The sequence below is a fragment of the Dermochelys coriacea genome, chromosome 2 (assembly GCF_009764565.3).
Source record: "Dermochelys coriacea isolate rDerCor1 chromosome 2, rDerCor1.pri.v4, whole genome shotgun sequence".
Classification (NCBI taxonomy): Eukaryota; Metazoa; Chordata; order Testudines; family Dermochelyidae; genus Dermochelys; species Dermochelys coriacea.
The window spans coordinates 12,425,286-12,448,194 of NC_050069.1; the positions used below are offsets into that span (position 1 = coordinate 12,425,286).

General features: G+C 45.8%; 1 protein-coding gene across 1 annotated transcript in view; it reads left to right on the forward strand.

Annotated features, from left to right (window-relative positions):
- The window catches only part of COL22A1 (collagen type XXII alpha 1 chain), a 328,017-nt gene that overhangs the window by 297,636 nt on the left and 7,472 nt on the right, over nt 1-22,909 (forward strand). The window contains exons 46-60 of the mRNA XM_043507305.1: nt 1,044-1,097; nt 3,003-3,056; nt 4,418-4,471; nt 6,694-6,747; nt 7,814-7,867; nt 8,726-8,770; nt 10,113-10,166; nt 10,803-10,847; nt 11,948-12,001; nt 12,979-13,032; nt 16,193-16,246; nt 17,640-17,711; nt 19,500-19,535; nt 19,800-19,844; nt 20,161-20,340. Coding sequence (XP_043363240.1) covers nt 1,044-1,097; nt 3,003-3,056; nt 4,418-4,471; nt 6,694-6,747; nt 7,814-7,867; nt 8,726-8,770; nt 10,113-10,166; nt 10,803-10,847; nt 11,948-12,001; nt 12,979-13,032; nt 16,193-16,246; nt 17,640-17,711; nt 19,500-19,535; nt 19,800-19,844; nt 20,161-20,340 — 909 coding nt within the window. The remainder of the gene's footprint in view (nt 1-1,043; nt 1,098-3,002; nt 3,057-4,417; nt 4,472-6,693; nt 6,748-7,813; nt 7,868-8,725; nt 8,771-10,112; nt 10,167-10,802; nt 10,848-11,947; nt 12,002-12,978; nt 13,033-16,192; nt 16,247-17,639; nt 17,712-19,499; nt 19,536-19,799; nt 19,845-20,160; nt 20,341-22,909) is intronic.

Below are 22,909 nucleotides of genomic sequence, written 5' to 3' on the forward strand. Positions count from 1 at the left end.
TTGCAGAACTGGATCCCTAATACGTAGGGATCTAAATGGGGGAGGAACAATCTTGGGACTCCACTCTAAATCCACACATGCCATGTCCAATACCCCATAAGTACCCGCATCTCTAACCATCCCTGTGCCCTGATTATCAGGTCCTTCTCCCGTCCTCCCGCCAAGGCTCACGTGGCTCCCTCTCCTGCTCCATCAGTTTGCATATTATACATAAATTGGCATAGAAGTCAGTGGAGTTACTGGTGCAACTGATAGTCTGGCCCCAAGCGTCCATTGTGCTTCTGAATATCTCATGTCATTTCAGATCTTCCGTTTAATAGCGCTTCTCGCCCCAAAGCACTTAAAACATGAGGGAATCACTTCTCCTGGCCATTGAAGGGCTGCTATATTGGAGAGGAACACAGGAATAGTGTAAGACAGGATGTGAGAGATGCTATATCCAGTTTAAGCTGGGGAGGCAGAATGCGTTTTCCTCCAGTTCAGCCAAGAAACCACTTATTTTTGTAGAAAGCTGCCTGGGTTGTTTAATTGCCACAAGCAGCCATGACTGTGGTTGTATATTTTAGCCAAAACAAAGCACCTCTGGGGCATTGGTACCGTACAAATTCAGAGGATAGCGTCCCATTGACTGAATCCCTGTACCACTCTCTGCATCCCACCTACTTTTTTTTTTTTGGAAGTCTCCCATCCCAGGACTGACCAGGGTTAGCACCAGTGTGCATATGTACTACATTTGCTACGTGAGTATGATTATGTCTCCCTCTAGTGGCTGGCCTGTCTTTTGAATAAGAGCCAGCTTTTAAATAAGACCTTTTGGTGTTCATGGGTCCCTCTGCTTCTGTATATATGTAATAAGGAGCTTGTCACACAGGCTCAGAGCATCCAGGAAAGCTGGACTGAGTCCTAACTGTGTTAAGCTGCAGAATTGAAGTTTATCCTTGCATCTATTGGTTCTGCACATGATGGGTGGATGATCACTTACTGTGTTTTTCTGATTTTGTAAGTAATTAGTATGATTGAGTGCTCTTTCCTCTTTATTGTAGGGTGATCCTGGACCACGGGGTCTCCCAGGCCCTCCAGGGGTGGATGGTCCAAAGGTCAGTAATTCTCCTCAATTAACGTCACCTGGATCGACTCCATTCTTATATAGAGCAAAGGCTGAATGAGAATGCAGAGGGGGAGAACTTATGTGGGACTTGAGTGGGAGACAGGCCCTGTGCTACCTTTCTGAATTTCATCCCTGAATCACACAGCTTCCCCATGGACAGCCCAGCAGTGTAACGTAGTATCTAGCACCCCTCGTCTCTCTGTTTGCAAAGACCAGTTAGGTTTTGATCCTCCACACAGAATTTGGTCTCAATGGGAGCATTGTGCAGGCAAAGATTGCAGGATGGGTGCCTTACTGTCAATTTGGATCCGCTCACCTGAGGAAGGAGGGAGAGCCCCAGCCCTGGAAATCCTGCACCTTCCTTTCTACTTGAAAAATTCCTTGCTTGAAAGTTTTTGATGTAATGAATGGTTTGGTATGCTGGGGACTACACTGACAATGCACTGAACTGTCAATCTCCTTTAAATGGCCACAGTCCAGTCTGTAGCACCCAGTATTACGTGGAAACACATTGGAAGAAGGGCTGATCATTTTAGCTATTTACCACGTCGCAACCTCATATTCAAGGGTCATTGACAAACACCGAGCGATGCCTGAAGGATTCTAGTAATGTAACATTTAGCGCTCTGGCCTTGTGTAACCTCCATGATCAGTTTGCTCAGAAAGTCAGTGCTTAGTTACGGTTGGAACATTTACAATGGCCTAATGTGAAACAAACCAAAACAAATCAATGGCAATAGAGATAAGGAGTTTCCCCCTAGACTTACCTGCCTTCTAGCATTTGGTTCCTGTCTCAAGCAGTGTCTGCTATTTTAATTTCTTTTTATTTGCAGTTATTACAATTTACAAGGGGTTATACTGATTCAGAAAACTGATTTTACTTCTTGCCATGAAAAGTACAGAAAGGGCAATAAAGGACCAAAAGCAAAAGTACAGTCGGTTAAGATGGGAGAACATTCTGAGAGAAAACTCAGAAAACCGCTAGTAACCCAAATAGATGTATGTGTTATAGGTAATTGCTGTGAGCACTCTGAGAAATAACCATTCTCTGCTGTTCAGTCATGCAGTGGTAGGGAAGACTGGAGTGGGAAGACTCGGCATTTGACTATTATGGTATAAGATTTGAATTGTCCATATGAACATGAACAACCTTAAATCTAATAGGTGGTCAATATCCCAGTTTGCATTCAGTTCATATATGCACATACCCACAGTCTGCTGGTGGTGCTAAAAAGAAAATAACAGACAGAGAGTAACTCCATAAGATAGCCAGCTGGTCTGTTGGGACTCCTTCCAAAATGCATGGTAGGGCTTCCCCAGGATTTAAAGTCCAGAGTGCGCTGCTCTTCTGAAAGCCCAGCATGGTACACTCTGGGGTAGAAACACCAAGAACTCCCCAGAGTATAGATCAGTGGACCTGCAGGTCCTTTCTCAGTCAGTCCCTTCCTACTCCTCTCAATGGCATACATCCAGACATATTTTAAGTGATAAACAGCAGACTGGTTTCCCACACTTGCCTAACTGTTGTTATATATGAACAATGCTGTGTGTTGGGGACTCTGTAAATTCTATACCCAGCAATTTAGTCATAAGCTGGGACGTTGGTAAAGTCATATTTTGGGATCCCCAGTCTGAGTAGTTTCCATACAATGTTTTGTTAAATTTTTCTGGGTGGGGGCAAATAAATGTGGGTTAGGTGGACCGCGAGGCCCTAATTCGACAAAGCACTTAAGCAAGTGCTTATCTTTAAGCACATATGTAAGTCCCATTGGAGTCAATGAGACTTAAATGCATGCTTAAGTTAAGCATACGCTAAAATGCTTTGCTGAAGTAGAGCCTACAGCTGGGAATGTCATAAACCTTAGTGGCTCTCAATGGCTTTGTTTGTTATCAGGGCACTAAAGGAGACCGTGGGACATCTGGGGATACTGGACCAAAAGGAGGACAGGTAAAAGAGTGTGCTTCCCAAGTTGTGCAACTGGAATATGTGTATAGGATATAACCGTGACTCCCTCCCTGGCGACACTTACCCTGGCCTCACTGGGGAGAGAGGCGAAGATCCTCAGCACCCCTAATGCCCAGAGGAGTGGGGGTAAGAAGACTTGAGCTGGGACCCTCCTCATCAGGATGCCCTCCATTTAAAACCCTTCCTCCCTGCCACCATCATCATTTTCTGTGGAGTGTCTGTAGGCCGCCATGTGGCCTTTATTCCCACCACCGTCACCACCACCTCTGGTATCTCCAGGAGGCATCCAGTTGGCTGCTTCGCCTCTTGTTGGTTTTTAAGAGCTGAGTATTTGGCCTCCTTCCCTGGCTAGTGCACAGGTGAGACATGGGGTGTGGGCAGCCTTTTCAGAATTGAGATCCAGAAGGCTCCACCATGTCCTGCTGCTGCTGCTAGACTGTTGTGGTTCTCTCTCATCTGGCACCTGAAAAACCCCAGTCTGTTCATGCTATGAGGGAGTCCCTAGCTACCCAAACTGCTTATCCAAAGAGGTAAGCAACATGTAAGCAGTTAAGGAGAGGCCGCTGTCTTGTCTGAAGGAGAAACTTGGGGATTTTCCAAAGGAACAGGGATCCCGCAGGAACAGAGGGGAATTTCACAAATTGTGACCAAAATCATACCCAGGTTTGCCATAGGTTTCATGAACCTTACACTGAAAGTGGGCCAGGTTTTTGGTCCAGTAACGAAGTCCCAAAATCTGGTAAGTTTCAAGTTTTGCCCAGCTCTCACTTTGCACGCCCTTCTGATCTGGCCTTTCAGTCTTCCTCTCCCAGCCCGTTTAAGCATAGAACAGCAGATGCCTTAGGGAAAGTACATCCGCAACATAACTGTGCTTCTTTCTCGACTGACTGCTAACACTGCGAGAATTGCTCAGTGAATATTTCCCTTGCATACAAAATATGCAACTCATACCAAGCCTGCTATTATGTTTCTTGACGAATTATTCAGTCTCCAAAGCCTATGTATATTAAAGACCTTAGATACAGCGTAAAAGTGCATGCTTTGCAAGCCTGGGCTTCAGTTTGTAATCCCAGGATAGTTTATTTCCTGAGGACCAACCCTTCTGTGTGTTCACTCGTTTCACTGTTATATCACAGCTTCCTTATGACTGCCATTTATTGACCTAATATCTGGGGGATGTAACTGAAGAGCGAAGAATGATTTAGTTGGGGATTAGGTCCTGCTTTGAGCAGGGGGTTGGACTAGATGTCCTCCTGAAGTCCCTTCCAGCCCTGATTGTCTATGGTTCTATGATTCTAAGAAGGGATTGACACTAATCTAATAGTCGTCTTGTGATTCTGCAGGGTCATCCTGGAATGCCTGGCTTCTCGGGACCTCCTGGAAACCCAGGCCCTGCTGTAAGTTTTCCTCCTCCTTTGCCCCCCCCATATTGAGAAGTGGATCATCATGCTGCATGTGTGTGTGTCTCACTAATAAGTGTAGCTGCAGACTACATATGCCACAGAGGGCCACCTCCACCCACGTCTGTGCCATTTCTTTTAAGTTTCCCAGTGGGTTCGTAATAGATCCTGGAGCATCAAAGAGACCCACGCTCCTGATACTTGCTACTTAACGCATCTTGCAGCCATTGCTTTGCCTCATGTGCGTAAATTTATGCTAAACTTTGGTTGCTTCCCTTATAGAAAAGGCAATGGACATGGCATTTTTTTCACTGAGCCCACATGGTAAAAATATGGGTGCTTCCCATGTAGTAGATGAGGCTGCCAGTTGGCTTTAGAAATACCAAAGGTCAAAAGGGAAAACATTTGGCTCGTTGACGCGTTAAATGCCACACAAGGATCTTAGACAAGGGTTTCTCAAGTTTTCTCATGTTGTGGACTTCTTCAGATAGGATTGTCCCCCCGGCTAATGCCCATCGCCCTTTCCGGTTCCCCATTCTCCACATTAGCAATGGTGCTTCTTTACATGATGAAAGTATATTAGGATGGTGTTAAAGAGACATGGCTAAAATCGCTTTGCTTGAGTGCATTGTGTGCAGCCACTTACGTCTCTCAAGAGCTCTATCTTTTCCCTGATTGTAGGACTCTGACAAACCTCCCTTCAAGCCACCCCGGCTTAACCTGGCCAGGTCCCTTTGCAGTTTGACCCTAGCCCTCCTAACGGTTTGCAACCCCCCTCTAATCCCCGTGTCAGCAGCAATCTGACCGTGGAAGAATTTATATTGCACCGTTGCTTTGCCATTGTGACATCAGCACCACCAGGAAGGGCTCGGTGGGTCATCAGCATTCCACTGAGCACGGTTTGAGCAGCCCTGCACTCGAGGACTTGGACAGTGAATACGAGCTTTCCGGCCCAGAATCATAGAACATCCATTTGCTTGCCTATTGACAGGATTGATTGCACAACCTCTAAACCAGGCTATCTAGTCTCTTTGCTTATTCAAGTTATGATTAGGGCCCTACCAATTTCATGGCCGAGAAAAAGTATCACAGACTGTGAAATAACCCCTGCCCCGTGAAATCTGATGTCCTCTTGTCCCCTGCCCCGTGAAATCTGATGTCCTCTTGTGCCTAGGAGCACCCCAGCAAAGGGGGCTCCTAGCTCTGGCTGGGCTGGGGAAGGACGGGACTTGTCCATCTCCTGCACAGCTGCTCTGGGGGAGGAGTGAAACCAGACCCTACTCCGGGTGCCTCCCGCTGCCGCAGCACGCTCTGGTACTGGGCAGCAACCCCAGAGGTTCCTGCAGCTGAAGGAAGCTTGTGGATTTGGAGCCAATCTTCCCATTGCTGCTGGGAGCGCCCCAGCAGGGGGCTCCTAGCTGCTAGTCCAGGCAGGGCTGGGACTTGTTCTTTCCCTGCCGGGCTGCTCTTGCGTATCTCTCCCAGCTGCAGATAGCTCCACACCCCCTCCTCCCCACTCTGTCCTGCTCTGAAGGCAGCACAGAAGTGAGTGTGGCAATCCTATGACCCCCGTACCACCAGTTTGCGACCTCCCCCCACAATCCCCTTTTGGATCAGGACCCCCATGGTTACAACACCATGAAATTTCAGATTTAAACATCTGAAAACATGAAATTTACCAATTTTCAAATCCTATGGCCATGAAATTGACCATAAATGACTGTGAATTTGGTAGGGCTACAGGTCTGGTGATTCCATAGCCCACCTGAGCAGCTTGCCTTGTTGCCAAAGACTTTATAATTCATAAAGTTTCTCATAATATTTAACCTACATTTTTCTTGCTGCAACCTATGCCCACGATGTCTTGTTCTGTCCACATTGACTAATGATTGCAAGATTTGCCTTCTGCAGTGTGTGCTCCGAGATATTTCTCCCAGCAGTTCTATTCTTCTCAGAGTTCATTTGGGCACAATATTTTTTCTAATTACTGTATATTTTCTGGAACGGCAAACAATCTAAAATGTCTGACAATGTATGGCTTGGGAGGCCAATTACATACAGAGGTTGGTGATTGCTTTTCTGTGATGAATTAATGTGAATGAATGCTAATAGGAATGAATGAAAGAAAACGGTAGTGTTGCCATCTGTGATACTGACTGTGTTAACAGGGATATACTATGAACGAGCAATTCATATTCTTTCTGCTTTGTTTTTTTTAGGGAGCAGATGGCAAACCAGGACCTGCAGGACCCCCAGGAATGCCAGGGGATATAGTAAGCCATGGGCCAGGGGATTAGCTTCTTTAAAGTGAGGCTGAACTGATGCAAACATGATGTTTTCCCCAAGCCCCTCAAGTGCTATTTAAAATGCTATTCATGTTGAATAGGCCCTGCTTGAAACTCTTTGTTTCCTTTACTTCTGTGCAATCCAACCTTTCCAGAATTAGAATTCCTGATACAGCTGTAATGTGATGAGAAAACCCTTCAGTGAGCAGGTGGCTTTCCCACTCTTCTCCAAACTCAGTCCACATAAGTTATAGCAGGATAAATCTACTCCCTTCCCGGGATTTGGTTTTATTCACCAAAGGAACTTAAAATGAAACCGTATGAATTCAGTCCAAGCTTTCTACTCAGGCTTGTCATCTCCTAAGGTTACTCTCAGACCTGCTCAGCCCACACCCTAGGTCTGGATTTCAAGAGAGAACCTACTGCCTCTCTCAAATCCATACAGGTAGTGACCCACATGCAACAGTGAATCAGCAAAACACACTTAATATTTGAGTTAGCAGTCTTAGCAGAGAGGCCAAGGACCGAGCTTTTCTTTCAGCCGTAACAGATAGTCAAGGTTGAAGCAGTGTGTGACAGCCTGTGTGCTGTACAATCCCATGGATAAACAGAGGATTTCATTCACAGGGACAGTCAGCTAAACACCTTTCATAACCACCAATTTAATATATACAGACTATAACATATGTATTGACTGGCTTTTATATTAATGTCAATAGTACAATGCTGGGCAGAGACTTACTATGTTGTTATCCGCTTCTTCCCAATTTACACTTTTGAGACCAAATCCAGCCCTCTCTTAAGTGGTTGCAATTCCCACTGAAGTCTGTGAGAGTTGCATCTGTTTATCTTGGAGGCTGAATTTGGCCTCTTGTGTCAATAACTGTGAATATAGCAAAGCAAAGTTTGGTCCCTAAGGGAGTGGAAGTTTGAATGCATTAGAGACATGTAGTTCATTTCCCCTCCCAACTCCGGGTTTGCAAAGTGTTCTTCCTTGTGAAGCAGCATCTGAAAAGCTTGTCTGAACATTGCCACATCAATGGTCTCTTTACAGGGTAAAGATGGCCCGGCAGGTCCCCCGGGCCCACCAGGACTGCCTGGTCTTCGGGTAAGAGACAATTGCTTGCTATTTCTCATTCAATATGTTACACTTCCTGTAAGCATGTGGACACAGCAAGTGACATTTCTGAGCTGTCTTGGAGTGGATGTGAGATTTATATTGTCCAGTTAACTCCAGATTCACTGGGCTCCATATAGTGTGAGTTCTGGGTCGGGCACCTTCCAGCCAAGTAATAGTTTCCAAAATGGATTCATCTGTTCCTCTTGCCTGACTCTTATTTCTCTGGCAGAGATCTTCCCATAAAGGACACCAATGTGAGATAACGCCTCCAAGCCTGTGGGCACAGATAATTCTGTTTGCAATTCATACTGCTACAGGGGATGGGATTTCGTTATGTTCTAGTATCCAGAATGTAATGACCCCACTTTGTATCGGCTCAAGAACAATTGTAGGCTCAGTTTAATATCTGAAACCTCATTGATCTGGCAACGGTGTTGATCTAGTGAGTCTTATCTATCTCTAATGTCTATGGGCCAGATCTTCTTCTGGTGTAAATCAGCGTAGTTCATTGAGTAGTCAGTGGAGTGATGCTGATTTGCGTCACCTGAGTATCTGGCCTTACGTCCCTATCTTTAAGCAGCGTTAGGGATGCTGATAAGGTGAAGCATCATGCATCTGACTTCCCATTCTGGAAAAAGTCTGTGGTGTTGGCAGAGTGTGGGAGTAGAGACCGCGGGGGCTGGACAGAGCTGTTGGTTGTAAATAGCTGAGGTGTGGAAGTGAGAAGGAGGCATCACACGATGCACTGTGACCAAGCAGAGCAGTCATCACAAGCTTCACACTCACAAAGATGTACCCATCTTCTGTATAGCCCCCCGGACTCCCTAATGGATGTTTAATTTACAGGGCATTGACGGCAAGGATGGCAAGCCTGCATCTCCCGGGGAACCGGTAAGCATTCGCGTTGTAAACATTATCATTTCAAGCCGCTATAGTCAGGCTTTCAGAGCCCATAACTGGCTATGGCTTTTGGACTCAGGAGAGTCTGTTTACATGCATCAAATTCACACTGAACTGCCTTGAGCAATCTGTTAATGTGCAAATCTTAGCACCTTGAAAGGAGACCTGGCCCTTTACTCTGAGGGTATGTGTACACTGTAAGCTGGGGGCGTGATCTTCTGATCGAGGACACATAACCAAGCTGCCATGCTAAGAATAGCTAAAAATACGGCAAGTAGCTGCAGTGTCATGAGCTGCAAGAGGGGCAGCTGCCCTGAGTACACATGTAGGGTCTCAGCGGGTACATAATCAGGGTGGCTAGCCGCTCATGCTGCTGCAGGAACACTCCATGTGTAGTGCATTAGCTCAATCAGAGCTAACAGGCATGTCTCCTGGAGCTCGGACTCACAACTACAGCTCAAAGTGTCGCCATCTCCGTAGTGCTCCTGTAAATTCTAGAGAGACCCAGGTCTGTCGTGTCATACTCAATCTAGTGAGCCCGTTTTTGCAGCTTGTGGGGCAGGGAAGGGAGTAGGAAATGCACCCTGAAATGCACTTGCTGGGTTGCAGAGTGACAATTCTCCTCCCTTCTTGAATAGGCAGTTTTGTGTTTGATTTCCCCCATTGTTCTTAACTTGTACGCACAGGGAGGAAAAGGACCTGAGCTGGAGTTTTCCAGCCAAAGGGCTAGATTAATAATGTGGACAGGAAATAGCATTTCCCTAGCATATGCATATTACTCTGAGAATGCGCTTCCAGAATCTGTTGCCCCCGTCCTCTGCCTGTGATTTGCCAGAATATGGCAAGCTCTTTCCTTCTCGGGACACGGACAAATACTCAGTGTTAAGGTATTGTGTAGACTGAGCCACTTTTCAGAGTCAGATGCACACAGTTGTGCATAAACAATTGCATGCACCCAGTTTCTCTATGTAAATGCCCCTTTTATATGTATGCATCAGATAAGCATGCAACTGCGTGCACCTAATTTTGAAAATCTGGTCCAGACAGATACACCTGGCAACAGGCGAGGGCACGTCTTAAACTTCCAAAGCCCATGTTTCTCGAAGCAAGGGTGGATTTACAGCTGGGTGGAGGGGGCCTGGGTTCCAAATGTCCTGTGTGTGCACTCTGATGCAGGTTTTGGAGGAGCATCCCCATTACATTCACGTGTGAAGACTTGTCCCTAGAACCCTCATTACAACTAATGGGAAAGCGCAGAATCCCTTTTCGGATGATGATGAGACATACGCTGTCAATGACAATATCACAATCTGAATGTGCTTGTTTCCATTAGGGCAAACCAGGGGAACCTGGGCTCCCAGGCCAAGAGGGGGCCAGAGGGTTACCGGTAGGTACTACACCAGCTGGTTTAATCCTGAAACTGTCTTATCCTTTACACTGGAAAATCTTTGGGTGGGGATGGCCTTTGCCTCTGTGTGTGTGTGTGTGTGTGTGCATAGCACTTAGCACAAAAGACTTGCCCTAGCTGAGACATCTAGGCAGTTCCACAGCATAAAGGATAAAAAATAATCCAAGAAATCAAACAGGCCATTTCTGGATCTTTTGCCCCCAGAATTTCCTGGAGCAGATTATGCAGGTCCTTTGCCTGGAGGTCACGACATAAGAAGCCTTCCACCCTCCTGGTGCCCCACACACCAGGGCTGCTCACTGATGCAGGTTCTGCGCTCCAGTCATGCATCCTGGGGATGGGGAGAGGGGAGGCTAGGGCCCCACCCTTTCCCCTACACATTGTGGGCCAGGCACACCAGGAGGAGCAGCTGCACCACCATAGACTCCCCTGCACATTGCGCTGCTAAGGAGCAGGATGGTGCCTCCCCAGGATACAATTCCATGCTGACCAGGCAGTTAATCTAAGGCAAAACTGGCGAGGTTTTAAAGGCAGCCACTGTGCATGCACCATTCAGCCAAGGCCTTCCCAAAGGTCCACACATCTGGCTGTTGTTAATGTCACTCTCTTCTGCAGGGCTTCAAGGGGCACAGAGGAGATGCAGGCCCCCCAGGCGCCAGGGTAAGTAGCATGCACCCCTCTGTGTGTGCTGTAGGAGGAGATGGGTCAGTCAGCCTTAAAGTGGCTTCCCAAAATGATAAGAGAAGATTTTTACAGGCCTTTTTAACATTGGGTTCGTGAGTTGCTATGACCTTGTGGGGCTGGGCATTCTGCCTGCCTTGCAGTGGGTGGCAGAGCACAGGGTGGACCCAGCTGTATGCTGCCTGACACAGCTGGGGAGAGTCAGTGGCATTACTGGTAGCCTCCTTTTCTGGACTCCCAGCTAACATTAGTGCTGGGGTATCGAGTGGTCACTGATGGGCTAGTGCAGCACATCTCATGCCCCCTCCATGAGGTCCCTTTGCATGTCAGTTTCACAGCACACCTCCCTGTGCACTGCCATGAAAGCCACAGGACATAGTTCACAAGTGCAGGCCAGGGACCAGTAAATGTACTTGCAGGCTGTACCAGTATCAAATCGCACCCTAACGAGCGTTAGAAATGCAGGATGAATTCAAAGATGGGGAGAATGGGCGTGAATAATGGAGCTTTTTGGCTCACTCGCCTCCAGATCAGAACTAAATTCAAGTTCCACACCAAGATCTGGCCTCATTCTCAGCTCTGATGTTGCAGGGATCCCCGCTATGAGAGGTGTCATCCTGCAGATGAGAGGGAAAACTGAGTTTTCTTCTGCCTAACTCTGGCTCTTCAGGAAAATAAATGATGGTCCAATGGCACATTGCAGGAGGACTGGCAGAAAGCCGCAGTGACCTAGATCCTCCTCTCTTCCTCCCTAAAGCAGTTTCTCCATGAAGAGTGCATAACGTGCCTTCAGAGTCACTGCACTCTCAATAGCTAAGGTATTACTGGAAAGGGCTGCACTACCTTGCATTTGAAAGGTGCTCCTGACACATTTTTTAAGCAGCATATCAAGTTTTAACCACATTGCTCCCATTGGCTTTAAAGTAAGATGCATGACATGTCTCACCCCATAGAGACTGCAAGCATCAATCCAGCACTGCAGAATCCCTACACTGTCCAGAGATGCATTACTAGCCAGCATATCTATAATGTGTCCAATGCACTGAATTCATCACTACTTCCTTTGCTCTGTGTTCCAGGGAGAGCCTGGCGTGACCGGTCCCACTGGTCGTGAGGGCCCGCCGGGGAAGGATGTAAGTGTGCTCTTGGATCAGCAAGCAAACCTCTGTCCACACAGGGACAGAGAGCAAAGCTTGTTAGGAGAGGAACTTGAGGGCCTTTGGCCCTGCTCATCCTGCTGACACTTAAATGTTAGCTGTGTCTTTGGAACATTAGAGGGAACTGCATTGTTTCAATCCTGAATTGTACAGCAGATCCGATGTCTCTATTATCCCTGGGCCTGATTCTGGCATGCTTATTCCCACTGAGTAGTACTTTACTCTGCCTAGTTCCCCATGGCCTGATTCTGTCACACCTTCTCATCCTGAGCAGCATCTTACTCCACAGACAGCCTTCCTGGAATCAGTGAGATTGCCTGCGGAGTAAGGCACTACTCAAAGGGAATCAGGGCAGCAGAATCAGGTCTTAGCATATCATTAGTGTCAGTGCAGTAACAGAACGAAACCGTAGTGAGCATCCTGTGGGTACTGTATGATCCTGGAGAGGCCACTGAGGGATGGATCAGATGACCAATCATGCCATCTCTGTGGGTCACTGGGAAATGGTTGTGACTGTGCCCCCTTCTAGTCACTGGAAAATGTGGCCTGCTGAACTATGGAGTTTGTCCTACAAGATAGAGACTGAAAAGGTCTGGCAGAGCAGAAATTGGAGCTGTGTCAAGGTGCAGGGCAAGTCCCAGAGAAACATCTTACCTGCCCCATCTTCAAAATAACAACATGTCAATAAGTCAGTATAGTCAGAATCTAAGCTTGGCCGGCAAATACCCAGGTTAATGGACTTGACCTACAGATATGCTTTTTGAAATCCAACATGCCAGTCTTCACACCAGCATAGCCAGAACCTCTTCAGAGAACTTTTCTGTGTGTCATTTTCTTCCCGGTTGAGGAGCAGTAGGAATTAAGCCAGAGCTGTGTGTTATTTTCAGATGACGATCTCATTGCCTTTGCTTTGGTGTTTTTCACTCAGTGCAACAATTTCTCTTTTCTTCCAGGGTGATACAGGCCCTCCAGGGCCTCAAGGGCCTCGAGGATTCAGAGGGCAGCCAGTGAGTTTCCATTCCAGACAAGCAGCCTTTGAAGGATGGACTCTAGGTGGTAGGGGTATCACAGAATCCAGAGTTCTGGTTTGGAACCAGAATCCTACAGAAGACACAGGTGGCATTTGGCCAGAATGTTTTACTTACTTCAGGAAAGGAGAAGCTGAGTAATGTTGCAAGGGCAGGTGGTGACCAGTAGTGTCTAGGAGCAGGTGACTCTGTAGAAGCAGAATGGTATAGTGGTTTCTGTTATGAGCTGGGTATCAGGAGCTTCTGAGTTCTAGACTTGGCTCTGACACTTAACTTCCTATGTAACCCTAGGTGACAATCCTCAAAAGTGGTGTCAATTTTGGGTGCCATCTTCTTTTGAGTGCCCAACTTGATCCTGATTGTGGTACTTGTGAACAAGCTGTTTATTTCCTGTGGAAACAAATATATTTTTGAGAGAAGATGTCGTGTCATTATCGAAAACATGCAGAAAGTCCATTTTTAATAGATTTTCAATGGAGAAAAGCCATGGGGATGAAATGTCATGAAGTGTCATTTGGGATGGTTGATACGTCGCTCCTATTGCTTTATTGTATTTTAAAAATCAACTCTTTCCAAACATGAATACAAACTAGACTGTCCAGACCTGAGCACATCTCTAAAGGAATGCAGAAACAGCTGTTTCTTTCCTCCATGGGAAAGCAGGCTACTGAAACAGAGATTCAGGGGGTTGGACTTGATGACCTCCTGAGGTCTCTTCCAACCCTAATATTCTATGATTTTATGATTCCTGCATATGATGGTAGGAGGGGATGAGTACTAGTCTTTATCAGCTCTTTTGAATTGCAAACTGCCAGATTCTCCATACATGCAAATGCTGGTGCCCTCTAGTCTCCCTGTGGTGGGACCTTCCCATCTTTAGTGGATGGTGTCAGAGACTGGGATGTGGGCAGTGGTTCCCATTGGTTGGAGCCTGAGTCAGCTCTAGTGGTTGGAACTGGAGTCAGAGCCAGAGTAAGAAGTCTGGAATCGGTGCTGAGGGCCAGGACTGGGCTACCTGGAGTGAGGCAAGGCTGGAGCCAAGGAAGGAGCAGGGCTGGAGCAAGTCTGGGAACAAGCAGGAGCTATTACAGCCATGGACAAATGCTTTGAGCATCTGTGTGCATTGAGCAGCCATTGACATGCTGCTACCGCTGGGCTTATGAGCCGGTTTGATGATTCTTCCCACCAGTCAGGCAATGTAGCCAATCAGGCAGCCTGCTTCAGGCCAGCAACGCTCATTAGGTTGTCCGGAACCTGGCTTTGCTGCAGGCCCTGATTCCTGACAGATGGTGCAGATGAGCTTCAAAGATCAGCTGTATGCTGGGTGTTGAGGACTTCGACCAGTCGCTAGGTATTGCAGTCCTAGCACAGTGTAAAAACCCCAGATGGATGGTTGTAACATCTGGCACTCCGAAGACCTCTGGCTCACGGGATCTCCCGTTTATTTCCTGCTTGATTAATTATTCAGAAAGAATTCCCATTTCTTGGCAGCTACCAGTGTAAATATCCCCTAGTGAGAACTAAAGCAATGCAGTTGTTCCCTTGTCGGGAGCTCCATCTTCCTTGGGAGTTGGCGTGAAATCTCAGCATGCCTGGATTTTAGATAGGGGCCCAGATCTCCAGGTCTGGATGAGCTCTGAGCTGCCTTTCCATTCTCCCAAGTCTGGAGTCAGTCAGGAACTGAAACAGCCCTGCGTTTAACTTAGAGCAGTTTAAGGACTGCTGTAAATTATATTGGCTAGATTGGCTTCCCAAGGATCACTTTTCTGGCTGAGGATCACTGGGGTGTATTGTGCTCTGGATCTGCCCCCTTCTATGCCTAGGCCTGAATGAGGAGTGGTAAAGCCCAGCCCAGCAATCCAGCTTTACAGTACCCAGGGATTCCCCCCGCCTGAGGGGACTGCCCTGCTCTCCATTTCAGGGCAGCTCTGTGTTCCCTCAGTGTCACCAGAAGTGGGGTTGGGGAGCCAGGATGTTACCCACTCTCTCAAATACTTCCCAGAGAGGAGGAGAGGCCCTTTTTTTCCTCCAGCGGGATGGTGTTTCTGTTAGGGGGGATATGAGACCAGGGTGCTGATCAGGGCTGGTTGGAAATTTTTTGATGAAACGTTTTTTCACTGAAAGATGCTGATTAGTCGATGAAATGCAGATTTCGTTTGTCAAAACGCCTGACTCTGAAAAAGATTTAGGAAGAAAACATTTTTCGGTTGTTGAAACGTCCTGTTTTGAGATTGTTGAGCCAAAAAATTTTGGGGGGCTTTTAATTGAAACTTTTCATTTAAAAATGTTATTAAATTTACACTAAAAATGGAAAACAGCTTAAAACTGAAACAAAATATTTCAATTGAGCCTAATCAATTGGGGGGGGGGCAATTTTTGGTTTGCAACAATTTTTGGTGCTTGAACCTTTTCGTAAGAGGAGAGGCCAAACCCTTAAATCTGAAGTTACATTCTGCTCCCTCTGGAACTTCTCTTTGATGGATGTGAAATACTGGGAGAAGATTTTCTTACTCTCCATCCTGAACTAACTCATGTGCCATTTTGCTGCACGCTATTGAATGGCTGCTGCATTTTTGTGCAGAGGTGGCTGCTTTTCAGCGGTGGCCCAAGTGATCTCTGAGTGGAGAATGTAGGGAGAATGTCGGAGCTGCGTATTTACACGTTGATCCCAGAGGAGAACTGTGCTTGTGGTTTGTAAAGTCTGAGCACCAGGGATCCTAGGATAAGAGGTATCATATAAGTATTCCTCATCCGTACTATTCAAGGTGGCAATGTAAGATTGACAGGCGCTCACATCCCTCTTTGCGGTTACTACCTGTTATCACCAATGAATGATTTGTACTCTCTTTTTAACCATTTATTAGGCTTTAGCCACTAGACATGTATTATGGCCTATTACCAAATTCTATCCTAATCAGGCTAAGGGTTACATCTAGCCACCTGACCAGAGTTATCTCATGTGCACATCACCATAGTATCAGGGCACCACACTAGAGGTTGGGTGCCAGTGTCCTGGAGGCAATGGGGAAGACCTTTCTGGGGAAGAGCCTGCACTCTCTGGGAAAAATGTATAGCCACAAAGAAGCTCTGAGTTGTATTCTTTTTTATTCCAAATCTGCTCTTTTCCCCCTCAATCCAGGGCAAGAATGGTTCACCCGGCGTCCCAGGGGAAGCTGGCCTTGCAGGTAACCCAGTAAGTACCACAGCCGTGGACACCCACAGCGAGCCAGAGATGATGAGACAGTTATGGGGGTAATTTATAAACCAGCACGGAGAGAAGAGTTACATGTCACATCCTTAAAAATGTATTAAATCCTGCCCAGTGGATGGCCTCTCAGAGGGACAATGTGCAGCCCCACAGAGTGTGACACGGAGGCTGAGAGGCCAGGAGGAGCTGGCAGCAGCCTCTGCAGAGAGGGAGGAGTAGCATTAGAGCAACTCATCCTAGGCATTCTGGAAAACAGCAGGCAACAGTTTAAAACAAGGTCACAGAGGGGGACGGACCTCACGGGTGTCCCTTTGTATGTGAGACTAGCCTGCGAGCGTTGAAGTGCAAGAAGGCCACTGAGGAGGCTTTTCTTTGTTCTGTTCCCCGAAGTTGCTCTGGGGCTCAGCAGTTAGTTATAGTAAACCATTCTGCTCAGTCCTTGTAATGAAGTACAGGCCAGTTGCCTGCATGGTCACTGCGGCTCCTCTATCCAAACATTATGACTCACTAGGGTTTCGGGTTCAGACAAAAGCCAAGGGTGTAACCAGTAGTAGTCAGGACCTCCCCCTCAGTTCAATGTTGCTTTCTTTGTCTTTCAAGCGTTGTAGCTTCCATGAGTAGAGATGAGGGGAGAAACGTAATTTGTGGTGTGTGTGTTCTCTATTCTTATACCATTCTCCCCTCATTGAGGATTATCTCCAGCTGGGGTTCATCTGTTTCCAGTGACAATATGTAAAGTTCTCACTCACACTCCTCTTCCTGACAAAGAATGGCTGTTAAACTAGGTGATAGTCCCCTAACTTTGTCAATAACTGGCTGGGGTGTCTGTGTGTCTTTTGTCTGTGAAGAACTGGTTTGGGCCTGTCTTTCTAAACTTAGTAATACCATACAGTAGAATCTTAACTTTACAGACATTGTTACCACACATATTTTACTGTAACAATAATGTTCAGCAGATTATGAATTTTCAAATGATACCTCACAAGACATTTTTTGTACAAAGTTTATTATGGTCTTGTAAAAAGGGCGAACATAGTACAGACTATCACAAGGTCCATCAATGGCTATTAGCAAAGATGGTCAGGGATGCAACCCCATGTTCCGGATATCCCTAAACCTCTGAATACCAGAAGTTGGGACTGGATGATTCGATAACTTCCCTGTTATAAGGCATAGCTTATTTCCAGTTCTCCAGGAACTCAGACTAATGTCCTTAGCAGTACACTGTGCAGTGACAAAACTAGAGTTTCAGGACTTGGTTTTAAGAAGAAATAGGAGGGAAAGATGAGGATTCAAGTCTCTCGGTAAACGGAGGCTTTTCAGAAGAGGCAATGGGGAAAAGAGCTGCTGGTGTTTATGTTTCATTTTGTTTTCTAAGGGTCCAAAAGGAAACAAAGGAGAAAATGGCAGCCCGGGACTTCCTGGCTTCATTGGGCCCCGAGGCCCTCCAGTAAGTATCTGTTTGATGATGCAAAGCAGTCGTTATTCACCCGCTGCCTGGTTTTGACTCTTGAACCTGGAGGAAGGAAAGACAAAATGTCACTTTGTCAAAAACACATGTGATAGCCTTGTAATTAAGTATCCAAATAATTCCCAAATAGCCCTCTCTCTGTTTCAAGGGGCCCAGTGATTATTTCCAAAGAGAACTATATTCTTTTCCATAGCTTACAGAAGGAGGAGAATCTCATTTGTAGCAAGGACACCTATCATAAGGTCCTGTAGATGGATGTGGCATTCATGAAGGGGCCATTCAAATGTTTTGCACAGTGTGAGTTTGGGGTGGTCGCATTACTCACTAGAGCATTCTGCATGGGCCATGGGTATTACAGAAGAGTACATCAGGAATGTGTTAGGGCGATTAACAATATTCAGACTAATTCTTGTATTCCTTTACCTAAGGCTAAAGTCCCTATTTACCTTGAGACCGGCTGACTAAGGCTCAGCAATAGAGGTACATTTCAACTCATCCTTAAAAATATCTCCCAAAGTTAACTAACACCTTTTCTAGCAATAAAAATATCACAACCTTAAAATCCAGTGTCTTGGGCCCTTCCAGGTCTAGAGGCAAATGTCTGATCCCATTGAGAAGCTGGGAATCTCCCCTTCCCAGTTAGTTAATGTTTTTGTTTCCAACCCTGCAGTGACACCAGGTAACAGACTTTAATGACATTAGTGCAGGACTGAATTTTCCCTAGCCTGAGACTTAAGCTGGAGTCATTTTTTAATGGAAAGTAAGAGAAGGAAGAAACATTTTCCCTTGCAAGTTTGTTTAAAAAAATAAATAAAGTGGCTGTTAAAAGTTGCTATGGAGTTTGGGAATGTTGGAATAAGTTCCAGGTTTGGTTTGGTTGGCAGGTGATGTGACCCTCGGCATGTGATCAGTTGCACTGATACCTAATAAATATACCACATGCCTGTGCAACTGATTACATGTGCTTCCAGTTCACCAGTGGTATATCAATTACACACACACCACACACAAACACACTACAAATATAATCCGGGGGGTGGGGGATGGTTCAAGGGTTGGTTGTAGGTCTACACATAATCTGACCTATGGATGTTACAGACAAGTTCTTTTCTAGTTCCATTAGGTGTGAGAGAATGTGCTCAGAATTTAGCAATGGCCGGTGTTATGCTGGTGTTGCCTTTTCAATCCTATGTATCAGTGCTGCAGTAGTAGATCCCACAGAGAGTGCTGAAATAGAGAAATGATAATGCTTTTTTTATTCTAATATGGTATATACAGAAGAGAAGAGAGTGGTAAATGGAGAGTGCTTTATTGAAACCTAACCGAGCTAACCGAGAATTCAGTAAACTAGCGCAAGAAAACATAGGAGAGGCTGTTGAAACCTGTTAACAGTACATCCATCTCAATGCTTGCCCTGTAGGAATGACTGACTGTTTCTCTACACTTAGGAACATTCACGTAGTATGCAGTATATTTGAAGAGACACTTTGGCCATAGGAACTCTCTTTTGTTAGTATTGGCTCATCTCAGTCCTGGCTCACCAACCTGAAACATGACACTTGGCGACAGAGTATCAGAAATCCAAGGATAAATGATCGACAACATTTTCTGCTTGACTCAACATTATCTATTCCAAATAGTGCAAGTGAAACCACCTCACTTCTGAGATAAGAATCAGGACTGGGAGTTTGTTTCTGACTTCAGACTGCCCACATTGTTGTGATATTGTCAGTGTTGTGTGTTATGTACTTTCTTTATGTCTTTTAGGGAGACTCGGGAGAGAAGGGGCCCCCAGGAAAAGAGGTGAGTTCCGTTCCCACCTGGTTCAGAGCACGGATGGTGTCTAGGTTCAACGGTAATCTCAGGCATGCTTACTGGGGTTGCATTATTTTGTTCTTGAGTTACTGGTTTGAAAACATTAAATAAATCTAGAGCACCCAGGGAATTGTGGCGTATAAAGGACTTCATTTTCCTGAGGACCTGGGAGCCATTACAAGGGGAAGCATCCTGTCATTAACTCTGTACATGAATAGCTCTTGCATACTCATGTCTATTATTTCATTCCAGGGTGCTGCTGGGAAACCAGGCAACCATGGACCCAAAGGAGACAGGGTGTGTTGAGAAGTGTTATTAGCATTACTTTACTGCGCTAAAATAATAATAAAAAAATGTGATGGTTGTGGCCCAAGTGCAGCCTATTGGCTAAGTGCAGCCTGCAGAGGTCTACAATGCTGCCCCAGGCTACCCCATCGTTAGTCCGTCTACATCAGTAACACTTTGTAACGTACCCAAGGCTTCACTCAGTATATTTGCCCATTTCTGTGGTCAGAGGTGCTCCACTATGCTCAGTAACCATGCTGTGTTTCATTAGGGTGGGGAAGAAGGGACATGTTCTTCTCTGCATTGACATGCTGGTTTTGTTTCATAGGGAGATCCTGGCATCAAAGGTGACAGAGGCCCAGAGGGAGAGAAAGGCCTGCCTGGGGATCCTGGCATACCTGGCCATAAAGGCCACACTGGATTGATGGGTCCCCAAGGACCACCAGGAGACAGTGGGCAAGCTGGACCTCCAGGGCCCCCAGGACAGCCAGGCTTCCCTGGGCCCAGGGTAAGAGTGGCAGCCGTGAACTTCCAAAGAGTCTTATATAAACAGTCCCTTGATGACATGAGCACAGCCCGACATTATTGCCTAGCTGCCTGCGAGGTGTCTCAGTTTATCCTGTAATGCTATCAACACGTGCTTCCAATGTTATGTATGCATGCAACGTATGTACAGCATGATTACCTGATGCTGCTCTGAATCCACTGCATTCAAAGAAAAGATGCTGCATCTCCTTGGTGGGGGATGTCTCCCGCTAAACAATATTTGAATTAAATGGCTGTCATCAACCGCAGAATTTTGCAACTGAGGCATGAAACTGAGATCTTGGACAACTGAGGTCATTAAAATTCCCATGGTATTTGTTGCAAAAATAGAGGGAGTTAATTCAGGGGGTGTTGGCAAATATCCGTTGGGAAAGAAAATTTTGCTGGCCTAAAGCTCCTGCTGTGAGATGGATATGATCTCCTTCACTTCCTATACTAAAATGCTGCATAGCATCACTGTGTGGTGTTTAACCGGTGCCCTGTTCCACCTCAGAGGCGGATGCATTATATCGGCAAGTGGAGTGATTAGTTTCTGGTAAAAGCTCTTTAGGATCCTTCAGGTTGAAATTTGGTATCTAAATATAAGATATTGTCAGACAGGAAAATGCACATGGAACTCTGGTCCACCAACTTTTATTTAAACAATGAGTTCAGTAGGATTAACAGAGTAGATATTTACACTAAGTAAGATAAAAATAAATGAAGAATATCAAACCTCATGCATCAGGACCCCTTCATGGGATACCAGAGCTCGGGCTCTAGCCCAAGCCTGAACATCCACACTGCAATCTTACAGCCCCATAACCCAAGCCCCATGAACCCGAGTCACTTGACATGGGCCAGCCATGGACGTTTAATTGCATTGTAGACATATTCCTACATGTCTAAAGTCAGGAAGAAACTCCCTACATAAGCATGTTACATCCTAATTGTCCACACAGGACTTTACACCTTCCTCTGGTGGTGGCCAGTCTCAGAGCGAGGTATTGTGATATGTGGGCCTACCAGTTTACTCTAACTGTGAGCTCAACTGTAAGGAGTGGAAGTTCATGTGCTGTCAGAATAACTTATAACAACAGATGTTGATGGAAAAAGGTGTGAAAGTCCAAACCAAAAGGCCTAGTGGTCTAACTCAAGGACTATGTTAAGATCATGCCTGGTAAACAAGAACAGAGTGAGATTGAAAATCAGTGAACCAAAATTGGTATGTGGAATATTAGACCTAATTAATGGGCAAAATACTGAGGCAATATGGGCTATTCTGCCCATCGCTCCCTTTTTTGGGTTCTTAAAGAAAGGCTTTTGGAGAAAAATTAGCTACTAGAGTGAACTTCACCATTGTGGCTGCCAACCCGCTCCCCCCACTATCCTCTGGAACCCCAGACCAGACCACCTTCATCCAAATCCTGAAAGTTGTCCTGACCAAACCAGGCCAGAGAGAGGGACCCAGGGGACAGCTTTGGATAAATCCCAAATATAACCTGGGATGGGTTTCAGAGTAGCAGCCGTGTTAGTCTGTATTCGCAAAAAGAAGAGGAGGACTTGTGGCACCTTAAAGACTAACAAATTTATTTGAGCATAAGCGTTCGTGACCTACAGCTCACTTTATCAGATGAGGTGAGCTGTAGCTCACGAAAGCTTATGCTCAAATAAATTTGTTAGTCTCTAAGGTGCCACAAGTCCTCCTTTTCTTTTTGCGATAACCTGGGATGTGAGACTTCTTCTCACGCCCTAATGTGTCCTTTTCCTTCCCTAACTTATTTTTTCTCTTTCCTATCTCTCACTGCCTTTTCCTTCTGTCTAATAAGAGTTTGGCCTAGCTGGCCAAGACTATATTGTTTGCAGCACTGCTGTAAGCCCCGTCACCAGAATGAGGCAGCTAAAGCAATGTCCTAAACAGCCTGATACAGGTACAAATTTGTCGGGTTTTGGCATGGCTGAGAAGACCGTGTGCTGTGTTTTTTCCAGAAGTGAGATTGCAAGTGAAAGTCAACATCTGCTAAAGGGGACAATGGATGTTGTTAAAATGAAAGCCTGACTTAATTCTTTACATTTCAAATGCTGTAACTGTTTTTCCTTCTTCTTCTGTATCTTTAATAAAAGGTGAAAAGGATTTTAAATGGTGTATTTACCATGGTAATAAGCAGGCTTGAGGTGTCTGTATATCAAGCTACAAACCTTGTTTAACGCTGTTTAATATTGAACAATGTCTGGGTTATGGTAACACCTTTGGCCCATATATTCCATCTAAATACAACAGAGGATACTGGACTACAGGGACCCTTGATATATTCCTGGATATATTATTGGAACCAGCTCATCAAAATTCATGAGATCATATTATATTTGAATAAATTGTTCTGTGTAATAAAAAGAACACTCTACTAATCTGAAGTGCCTGTGGGCTCAGTATTTAGAAGGGTGACGACAAATATTTGATAGTAGTAAAGCAGACTAAATGTTTTGAGAGATTAATTCTGCCTCAAGGCTTTTACCTCATAAGTACTGACAGTGATATAGTCCCTCACGTA